The sequence below is a fragment of the Emiliania huxleyi genome, assembly GCF_000372725.1.
Source record: "Emiliania huxleyi CCMP1516 unplaced genomic scaffold EMIHUscaffold_946, whole genome shotgun sequence".
Classification (NCBI taxonomy): Eukaryota; Haptophyta; order Isochrysidales; family Noelaerhabdaceae; genus Emiliania; species Emiliania huxleyi.
Genome location: NW_005194976.1, coordinates 1,738 through 11,850, shown reverse-complemented (window position 1 = coordinate 11,850; position 10,113 = coordinate 1,738). Strand labels below are relative to the sequence as shown.

At 63.6% G+C, this 10,113-nt stretch overlaps 3 protein-coding genes across 3 annotated transcripts in view; 2 read left to right on the top strand and 1 right to left on the bottom strand.

The window, feature by feature from the left end:
- Positions 1-1,118: 1,118 nt before the first annotated feature.
- Positions 1,119-2,744, top strand: EMIHUDRAFT_446660 (hypothetical protein). The gene is made up of 3 exons (XM_005756823.1): positions 1,119-1,483; positions 1,701-1,807; positions 2,036-2,744. The coding sequence occupies exons 1-3, from the start codon at positions 1,214-1,216 to the stop codon at positions 2,316-2,318; spliced, it is 660 nt and encodes a 219-aa protein (XP_005756880.1). The 5' UTR covers positions 1,119-1,213; the 3' UTR covers positions 2,319-2,744.
- A 2,858-nt stretch (positions 2,745-5,602) lies between these two features.
- Positions 5,603-6,154, bottom strand: EMIHUDRAFT_372584 (hypothetical protein). The gene has a single exon (XM_005756822.1). It carries the CDS (start codon positions 6,140-6,142, stop codon positions 5,705-5,707), a length of 438 nt encoding a protein of 145 aa, XP_005756879.1. The 5' UTR covers positions 6,143-6,154; the 3' UTR covers positions 5,603-5,704.
- A 1,418-nt stretch (positions 6,155-7,572) lies between these two features.
- Positions 7,573-10,113, top strand: part of EMIHUDRAFT_121623 (hypothetical protein) — a gene marked incomplete at both ends in the record, with an annotated part of 4,193 nt that continues 1,652 nt past the window's right edge. The window contains 5 exons of the mRNA XM_005756821.1: positions 7,573-7,859; positions 8,108-8,279; positions 8,492-8,670; positions 8,957-9,016; positions 9,348-9,882. Of these exons, the coding sequence (XP_005756878.1) occupies positions 7,573-7,859; positions 8,108-8,279; positions 8,492-8,670; positions 8,957-9,016; positions 9,348-9,882 (1,233 nt within the window). The remainder of the gene's footprint in view (positions 7,860-8,107; positions 8,280-8,491; positions 8,671-8,956; positions 9,017-9,347; positions 9,883-10,113) is intronic.

The window sequence follows — 10,113 nt, the reverse complement described above, 5'->3', positions numbered from 1 at the left end:
CTCCATTCCCAACCCCAACCATAACCCTCACTTCGACCCCAGGTCTATCTGGAGTTCAACCACCTTTACCGCTGGCATGCGCTCGTTGCCGATTCGCTTGACTTGGGTGGTGGCGCTGAGGTCGCCTTCCGTGACTTGCTTTGGGACCCCACCACATTCCGTACACATGGCGTCCATGGCATTGCAGCTGCCCTGCACCGGACTCGCGCAGCTGCACTCGCGCCGCAGAACACGCCGTCCTACTTGCGCGACATCACGATGAAGACGATTCAAGATGAACGCGCACAGCGCATGCGCTCCTTCAATGCATACCGGACGCACTTTGGGCTGAGGCCATTGAGAAGCTTTGACGATTTCGGGACCTCGCCCGAGATACGCGCCGCCCTTGCCGCTCTGTACCCAACAGTTGACCATGTTGACTTTTTCGTCGGAATCATGGTCGAGCAGATATACGAAGACCCCTCTACCTCGTCATTCTCTGAAGCCATGCTGCAGATGGTTGGCGCGTTCGCGCTCTCCGCCATACTCAACTTCATTCACGTACGCGACCCTGCCATGTCGTCGGTCGAGCGGCTATCGCAGGCGGGTGTGGAGTATCTCAGAAACGCATCCTTGCGCGCTCTCCTGTCGAAGCATGCCGGACTCGAGGAGCAGCTACCGTGCGGGACCCCCCTCCTCGTTCCAGACGCACCCGGTGCCTCACTATGCCCTTCGGACTTCATTGACGCACCGAAAGGCTGGGCCTTTCACAACATCTTCGACTTCGTCGCGATCGACGAGGTCGCCGACTCCTTTTTCACCGACGAGTACTTTGGCAACGTCTTCATGGTGCAGCTCGCCTGCTTCCTCATCATCTTTGCCCTCTTCTTCACTGTCAATTCCCTCTTCGTTGTCTTCCAGAGGGGATTCCGCAAGCTTGAGGTGACTGTCACGCAAGCTTGAGGACACGAACATCACCGACTTGACGTCACTTGACTGACTTGACTGGCAGGTGTTCGAGCGATACCGCCGCGTCTTCGGTGTCTCGAACATCCTCGTCCTTCTCACCACCCTCATCCCGTACACATACTACATACTGAGGTCGCTCTTTGGTCCAGACCTGCTGGAGACAATTCAGCAAGACTATGTCTGGATATTCGGCTTTTTTCTGCTACACGGCTGCATCTACCTTGTCGAGGTCTGCTCACGGCTGATCTTCTTCCGCACAGGTTGGATGCTCTTATTTCATCACACGCTCTGGGTGGTCCTCATCTTTGTGGCTGCAGCCACCCGCTCTGTATTCATGGTGAAGGTCGATCTCATTCTGGATGGGTTCGTGAACTATGAGTTCGGCCTCTTTGTTGCTACCTTCCTTCGCCGCACTGGCGCCTCGCTGGTGTGGCGAAAGCGCTCAATCGTGTGGGGGTGCGCCCTCTTCGCAGTGACTCGCGTTCTCCAGCTCCTCGTCCTCTTCTACCTCTTTATTGGCTCCGCGAAACGAATGGTGCGGCACCTTCATCTCTCCATGGGCCAGAGAGCCCCAGCCTCGAGCCTGACGCATCCCGAAGCCACAGACCACATCCTAGCTCACTCCACCCATGCCGAGGTTAGTCCACACACCCTTAGCTCACCCAAAAACACAAAACACGGGCGTCATCTACCTTCATCTTTATCTAGCTTGGCCCCATTCACCGCTCCCCCGCCCGTGTGCGGTACTTCAGGTGCACAATGGGGGACAGAAGGACCAGTTCGTCTTCTTCTTTGCGCTGATTTGTGCCGTGATACTCAACGCGCTGCAGCTGTACACGTTACAGATATATCGCGTCATGTGCGTCACGCAAATGGAGCTCATCCTCGCCCTCACCCTCCGCGTAGCCCGCACCCTCACCCTCGGACCTCCCTCTCCGCCTCTATCCCCCGTCGCCCTCCCCTCTCCCCCTCTCCCCCTCCCGTTCCCTCTCCCTCCTCTCCCCATCAGCCCCATACGGCTCTACCACCCCCACCCCCATACCACCCCCACTCTCCCCCTTCCCCTTCCGCCCCCGCTTTCACCCAGGTATCTTTCAGATTGCAAGCGTGAGCAGGAGCTGACAGGGACGGTGGCGGCAGAGGCGGAGGGGCTGCGGCTGCACCTCTCGAGCTGCAGCTTCACCGGCTACAAGGGCGTGCGGAAGGACGTGCGGAAGGAGCGCCCTGGCCGCTTCGAGGCGTACCTGGCCAGGGTGGACGGAAGGCAGGTCGGCCTCGGCACCTTCGGCACGGCGGTGGAGGCGGCGGTGGCGTACGCGCGGGCGGTCGGCGAGGCGCCGGAAGCGCCAGTCGAAGAGCAGCAGGCTTAGTTTCAACGCTCAATAGATCCGAGGGGCATCTTTGCACGCGCGCGCATCTACACCGACCTCCTCGGGACCAACGCGTCGGCACCCCTGACGGAGGCCGAGGGGGAGGGGGGGGCGTCCGGCGCGTGGCCACGTATGCGCGTGGGCACGCGGGCGCTGTGACCACACGAGACATCGTCGAGGGCGCAGCCCGGTGGCCGGTGGCGCGGTGGCGGCGGGCGGGTGGAGCTACAGTTAGGCGATGCAGGTATGCACAATTCACGAGTATGTTCAGCGGGCGCCGCGTGTGGGGCCCTGTTGGAGTTGGTACAGACAACAGAGTAGAGTATACAGAGCACTAATATACGTATCGCCCTTCTAGCTCTTAGCAATGAGCTGCGCCCTGTGTCCGACCCCTTTTGCGCAGCAACACCATATGTCCATATCCATAAACTTTAGGCCCTCCAAAATTCGGGTCGGAGCGTAGCGGAGAGGGCCCCGAGTTTGAAAAGGGCGACGGACGCTTGCGTCCTAGCCTCCAACAAGCGCAACAACGCCTCCCCGGCGCAGAGCGGGCCCCCGGAGCGGATGCACAACCGCTCCTCGCCACGCCGCGCTTGCGGCGGTCCTCTTCCCAGCTTCCGCTGAGGGCCCATGCGTTATTTCTTTAATTAATCGTTGAGCAGCGACGGCATCGCTCCGAGCGCCTCTTCGACCCACACGACGTACCTAAACTAACATCCAGGGCTCCAGGGCCCAGGGGGCTAAAACGTAAAAGGAGCACACCCAGGACCCAGCCCGGGCCATCTGCAGATCATATCGGCGATCGGGATCGGGTTGCGGGCAAGCTTAGGGTACCCCTAGGCTTTCAGCTCTAGCACGCGTCCCCTATGCGAGTATGGCTCCTGGTCCTGCCAGTGCACCAGACTTACAGATAAGGACGACGATAAATATTGAATATATTGCTGCAATAGTTAGAGATGCGATCAATATCAATACAGAGGGCACCCACCTCCCTCCATCCCGAGCAGCGCTCCCGCCATTTCGAGAAGGTATCAGACACGCCTCTCATACTGTAGAGCCGTACGATACCGTACAGAGAGCCTCACGACCGCACCCCCCTGTATATGACCTACCGCACCCGTACCCGGCTACCGCCGCCGCGTGCGACGTACGTGGCGCCGCTGGCCATCTCGGCTGCTGCCGCCGCCCCTCTCGACGCCGCTCCCCTCGCCGCCGGTATCGACCGCGCCGCCGACGTTGGTCGCGCTGGACGGCAGCGCGTCCCCAGTCTCGCCGTCGCTCTTCTCGCCGTCGCTCGCCTCGCCGCTGGTATTAGGGGCCGCGCTGCCGGCGCCGAGCGTCACCTGCCTCCACGTCTCTTCCTCTAAGGAGAGGAGAGGCTCGGCGTCCGGGTAGCCGTCGTACTCGACCGCATCCACACGAGCCGGCCGCCCGAACCCTCCTCCCGCCACGTGATGGTGGCCGGCCACCACCCCTGCTCGCCTAGGATCTCGACGTGCGTGCCTATCTCGATGACAGCGTGCCCGGCCAGCCTCGCCGTCGCGTCCACGCGCAGCCGCTCCGCCGCGCCTCCTGCCGCTCCGCGGGCTGCCGCAGCACGTAGTGTCGGCCGTACTCCGCGCCACCCGCGAGGACGTCAGCCGCTCACCGTCTCGACCGCCGCCTCGATTGGCGGAGGGGCTCGACCCGTCGTTCCGCGACCTCCTGGAGTCCTGGTGCGCCGCCCGTCTGCGCTCCACCAACGACGCCGTCGCTGTCCTCGCCGACGTGTCCATCCCAGGCCGCCCATATACCCCCCCTGACCCCCCCTCCCTCTGGACGCGTCCACCCTACGTCCAACATTCGCATCCCCAAAAATACATACATATTTACAAAGACGCAATTTACCATTCCCGAACTACCTTGTCGAGAGAGCCGGAACGTCTGCAGGAAGGTGGACGGACGGCTCTTCATGGCAGGTGAGATGCGAAGTGTGCTGTCGCAAAGACATGGGCGTGTTGCGCGGTGTGTGCGTAGCTCCGTGTCGAAGGGACAACCCACCCGTGCCGATGTGTTGTTACCTTCATGCCGATATCGAGCACAGTGCTTGATGGCTGCACGGGCTGAGAAGCCGCTGATGACGGGGGCTCATCATGAGCTGGGACGGTGCACCCACGGAGCATGCTTGCTCGGGACACGAGAACAATCTCTGCACTCTGGTACCGTGTAAGGATGGGACTCGGAGGCGTTGATTTGGACTGTATCGTTCGTAGCCGAGCTCGTACGCCATCACCCTCCATGAACGCCTCTGAATGCCACAGAACTTCACAAACTCTGGGTAGCATCAGGTCGGTCCAAGCTTGCCTCTCACCTGCCGCGCCGCTTCGGATCCCTTGCATCCGCAGCCAGTCAGCATGCAGAGCCACGGTAAGTCTTTCGCTGCAGTCGGACGCTGCGTCCAACATTCAACCAGATGCCGGTCCCTGGCGCCACCGAAAATCAGGTGCCAACGCCAGGCTTTTCCTCGCCGTGTCACCAAGATATTCAAATCTACACGGCGAGAGGTTGCAAACAGTGAATATGAGGTGCGACCTGCGGCATCCTTTTAGCGACGCCGACTGTGGGCCTGCTACACCAACGGTTACAGCCCCAGCCAGCCCCGTCAGCCACCCCTCACCCGCCACCGACCCTGAAGCCGCACCCGTCGCTAACCCTCGCCGTGCCCCCCGAGTTCGAGCGATATGGTCCGATTACGTGCCGAGCGAGCAGGCGAGGGAGATCGGAGACGATCGGGGAGCGCGATGCGTACTTGCCCTCGATGTTGACCCTCCCCCACCACCACTCTCCCCGGACGACGCCGCTCTCGCATCTGCTATGGTCTCTCTCTCGATACACGACACGCTCGCCGACTTGGCAACAAGGCTTGACTCCATCGCGCTAGGCGACGAACCTGCCCCCGCCCCTCAGGGCGGGGGCACCCGCCCCCCCCGGGGGCCCTTTGGGGCCCCTCCAGGGGGCGACCCCTCCGGGGAGGCCGGCCTTCCCCGTGCCGGTTCTCCCCAACCAACCCCGCCGGCAGCGCGAGCTGCCGGCCATATTGAGCGGTTCGTCCGCGTCGCGCACCCGTCCCAACCGGGGGCCGCAGACTCGTTCTGCGCGCCAACGGCTGGTGACGCTGTGTTGCCCTCATTAAAAAGCTAGTGAGTATAGTGTCCTTCCCCGGTCGCCTAGCCTCTGCGCTGTCTTGCGAACGCCTGTATGCCATGCGCCGTACCTTAAACTGTACATAACACATCTAAAAGGAGTACGGTCACGTTGCATGCACCTCAGATGCAGGAGGCAAAGCTACCGCCTCACAACAATGCGCATGTGTGTAGCAGGAGCGCCCGTACTGTCGAGGCGCCTCTCTAGATCGGGCACGTCTCGTTTGCGCGCGGAGGCCACAGCACATGACTCTCGGCCGGCGCGCAGTCATGCTGCATGATGAGCTTTCGGGCGCGCTGGACCAGCTGTTCCACTGGCTCGCCACACAAGACCGCGTTGAAGCACAGGCTGCCGTTGGCAGAGGCGGCCTCGACACGAAGAGGGCCGACCTCCTCCGCCGGCCGCACCTGCCCATCTTTGCGGCGGGACGGCCGGAGCTGCCACTCCAGCTGCCGGCAATTGAGCGCACGCTGCGTTGAGTCGCACTGGCACGGCTTCATGCGGCCATCGGACGTCGCCACGTAGTAGTGGTGCTGCGGCGGGCACGACCAATGCACGGAGCCATTGAGATAACTCGCCTGGGTCAGGTTGGTAGGGCGGAGGTCGACGACCATTTTCGCCCCACGCTCGCCCCACGACATGTACTCCGAGTTTCCATGAAGGCCCCACCACGCGATCGTGACCTCGAACTCTCGGTATAGCCTTTGCTCGTAGTTGGGCGGGTCGCCTTTCCAGTGAGCTGGCTGGTTCAGCCACACGCCCGCGTTCGTGTCGCCAAAGGTGGTCTTGTGGCAAGCCGCCGGAGTGCACCAGTCGCGCAGGCAGCGCAGCTCCACATCCTCTGTGAAGCGGTCCCAGAGCCCGTTACCCGTAAAGCGACTCCGGAAGCCGCCAGCGACATTGGTCTTCCGTAACCACTGCGTCTCCACCGATGAATCGGGCGCGTGCACAACCCACCAGGGGCAGGTGTAGTCCATCACCCTCTTGGAAACCTGGAGGAAGATGCCGCTGCCCGGGGTGGAAAAGTGCCACCAGCCTCCGCCGAAGGGCTCTGTACAACATCCGTGCTTTGAAAACATACTCTTGCGCCGCACTTCAATGTAGTAAGAGCCATCCACCAGGTAGACGCCGTCGTGGGCGGGGCGATTGACCATGTATCCCATGGCCGTCTCCTCAAGCACGAGTCCTTCGCCAGGACGCACGAGGGTTTTGTTCCAGCGCAGCCGGACGGTGCTCGGCTTTGGGTGATCAAGATTGGGTGACCAGTAGTAGAATTGAGGCAAACCGCCGTTGTATGCGTGCACGGGCAACCTTGGACGCAGGTGCGCCAGCGGGTGAACCCTGGGCTCAGCGCGTGAGGAACGTGGGACACTCTCGCTGCGCGCCGTCGACTTTGCGGGGTTGCTCGAGGCTTTGCTTGCGACCTTGAGGTGGTGCACGTCGGCCTGCTGGAGCAGCGCCTCTGATCGCTCCACCTTGCCGCCTTGGCCGGTGGACTCCTCCGTTGGCGTTTTTTCGGCGAGAGCTCCGAAGAGGGACGCAACGACTGCCACTTCGCGTAGCACCATATCGCGCGCGGCGACGGACTGTCGCCGACTGCGTCGGCTCGATGCCGAAAGGAGGCTGAACCTGTTTCTGAGAAACGAGTGAGAACAGTGAAAATCGGTAAACAAGTAAACAAAAGGCGTTTCTCGAGGTTCTCGAGGTGGATATCCTTTGGCCGCGTTGGGTAGCGAGGATTGGTGTAACCCGAGCCACGCAGGCGTGTTTTCTGGCGGCCGACCGTCAGTGCACGGAGTTGCCCCTTCTCCGACTGCCCCGGCTAGTTCCCGAGGTCGTCGGGTGTGACCCCTTCGTCCCCCGAGACCTAGCGCGGGGTGGGTTGGAGGGGGCTCGCCCCGTTCCTCCCCATCGGGCCGCGTGGAGCGGTTTGTATTTAATGGAGGGCACACCACGCCCTCTCGCTGGGGTGCCGGCGCCCTACTGGGCGCCCCCTGCTCCCTTCCCCCTAGAGCCCCCCATCCCGCTAACATCCCCCCGCGGTCCCTCGCGGCCGCGCGACGCCGCACCAATGGCGCGCTGTGCCTCGTCCGCGAGCGCCGTCCAGAGCTGCACTGACAGTCGTCATCAAGCGGGCAAAGTCGGCCAGTCGGAAGGGCTGTCACGGGCGGAGCTCGAGGTGAAGCTGCTTAAGGCGGTGAGCCACCCGCACCTGCTGCCGCTGCTCGGCTACTGCCTCTCGCCCGACGGCATCTGCCTCCTCTCGCCACTGATGCGCGGCGGCTCGCTCGAGGCGCGGCTGCGCATCTCGGATCCCGACCGAGCGGCGCAGCTCCCCGGAGGCTGGGCATGGCGGAGGTGCCGAGGCCGCTGACGTGGCGACAGCGCGTTCGCATTGCGTGCGAGGCGACCGAGGCGCTCGTCTACCTCCACTCGAAGGGCATCGTGCACCGCGACGTCGAGCCAGATAACATCCTGCTCGACGAGAAGCTCACCGCCGTCCTCGCCGTCCCGACGCGTCTGTCCGCTGCCGCTCGACCGCCCTTTACATGTCCACGGGCTACCTCTGCCCCTCCATCTCCAAGGGGGGCGAGTACTCGCCAAAGACGGACGGCTACGCCATTGGCATCACCCAGCCTCCTCGTCTGCCTCACCAACCGGACCGAGGTGCAGCTGACCGACCGGTGCGAGGAGGAGTTTGACGAACTCTGGACCAACATCGACGCGTCCCAGATCGCAGACGCGGCGGCGGGGTGGACCGAACTTTCTGCGCGCGCGGTCAAGGACTCGCGCAGGCGGGGGACGGGCAGGAGAGCCTCTGCCACAACAGCCTGCGCAACCGCTGCACGCTGCCCGGGGCGCTCACGACGCTGCGGGCGCTGCTGTCTAGCGGTGCGGGGGCGGAGGAGGCTGCACCGGCACTTGGAGACGAGGCCGCCACTGCAGCCGCTCGCACCACCGGCTACGAGCCTTCGGCGCTCTCGGTGCAGGTGCGCGGCATGCGCACGTCCGGCGACGCGCAGGCGCGCATCCAGGGCAACATGCTGCTCGCCTTCAACACGCTGATGCCGCGCCTCGACCGCGTCTACGCCTCGCGCTCTGCGGCGGCGCCCGACGGCTTCGAGGAGCGCATCGGCGTGGTCGGACGCCCCCTTATCGGTTATCGGAAGTACCCGCCCGGATACCGCCTCTGCCGCCTCCGCCCACATGGACGCCGCTCGTCTTTACCTGCTGCTTCGCCTTCGGCCTTCGGGCACGACGCCTTCGACGTTCGACTTCGAGCTGACCAGTGTAGCGGTCTCGGCTTGGCGGCGGCGATGGCATTGCTCGCTCTCGTCTTTACCTGCTGCTCACGCTGCCGCGAACGCTCCCTCTTCCCAAAGCGTTCGCCCGGTTTCGCCCGGCGAAGCTTGCACTTGAGATCCATCACCAATCCCCCACTCTGTTGCGGATAGGCGGTTGATGGACAATGCCGATGACGAGGGCCACACTCCGCAGCAGGAGCGCTCCGACCGGTCCGGCTCTGGGAAGCTTCGCGCGTGAGGCGTGTGAGCGTGTCTGGTGATGGTTGGCACGAAACAACGGTACGACCTTCGTACTCACTGAGACGGGCGGCAACGGCGGGGACTCTGTGGTCCGCCAGGCCACTCTGCGTTTGACATACTCGAGTACAGTCGTGTTGTCCCTGCCGCGGTTAGCAGGTGAGTCCCTGCCGGTTCGCGGTTGTGGTTGTGTTGCATGGTCCATGGATCTGTCATTGCCGTCTCTCTCTTCTCGACTGTCTGTGCTTGTGCGTATTGGGTCAGGTAGTGTTTTTGGTGAACAGCTTATGTGAACGGCGCGTAGAGCTGCCAAACACCGGAAACACAGCATGATCCTCTACCGGAAGGGCGCCTCCCTGCGCGTGCTCGTCCGCTTCTCTGGCTCCGTCCTCCCCTCGGCCGCGCTCGTCGCGACTTACTCCGCAGTCGTGGCCGTGCTCCTCCAGATCTACGTGCCCGAAAAGTCGCTCGACAAGATCTTCGACGACCCCTACCCGTTCCAGCCGGTGGCGCACATCGTCGGCGTCGCAATCGTCTTCGCCACAAACGTCGCGTACCTGCGCTACTGGGAGTCGTGTTCCTCTGTCACATACATGTCTGCGCGCTGGGGCGACGCCGTCGCCACCGCGCTTTCTTTTGACGAGCTGCGCCGCGGCGGCGAGCCGGCCGACCCCGTCGAGAGGAGGGCCGCGTGGCGCGAGCGGCGCCTGTCGCAGGCGTCCATCCTCCACCTCGCCTCGCTGCTCCACGGCCTCGCGCTCCTCTACCTCCGGCGCGACTCCCAGGGCGACGTCGCCTCCCTCATGCACGCCGACAGCGCGGACTACCCCGACGCAGACGTCGAGCACGAGAGCGGCCAGGACGAGACCTCGCCGCCGCCCCCACCGCACCCCTCGCCGCCGCCCTCGCCGCCGGCATTGCGGCCGGCCTCGCCGCCACCGCCATTGGAGAGCGCGCGAGAAGAGCCGCTCCCGCCCGCCTCCCCCTCCCCCTCCTCCGCCCCGGCCGAGGACACGCCCGCCAGCCTCCCCGCCGCCGCCGCCGCCGTGCTCTCCGCCCGTTGGATGCAG

Excerpts from the sequence above, each read along its gene's own strand:
- EMIHUDRAFT_372584 (XM_005756822.1), bottom strand. The coding sequence starts at position 6,142 with ATGTCGTGGGGCGAGCGTGGGGCGAAAATGGTCGTCGACCTCCGCCCT.
- EMIHUDRAFT_446660 (XM_005756823.1), top strand. The coding sequence starts at position 1,214 with ATGCTCTTATTTCATCACACGCTCTGGGTGGTCCTCATCTTTGTGGCT. Across the intron at positions 1,484-1,700 it reads TTGGCTCCGCGAAACGAATG|GTGCACAATGGGGGACAGAA; the intron begins GTGCGGCACCTT and ends GCGGTACTTCAG. Across the intron at positions 1,808-2,035 it reads TTACAGATATATCGCGTCAT|GTATCTTTCAGATTGCAAGC; the intron begins GTGCGTCACGCA and ends GCTTTCACCCAG.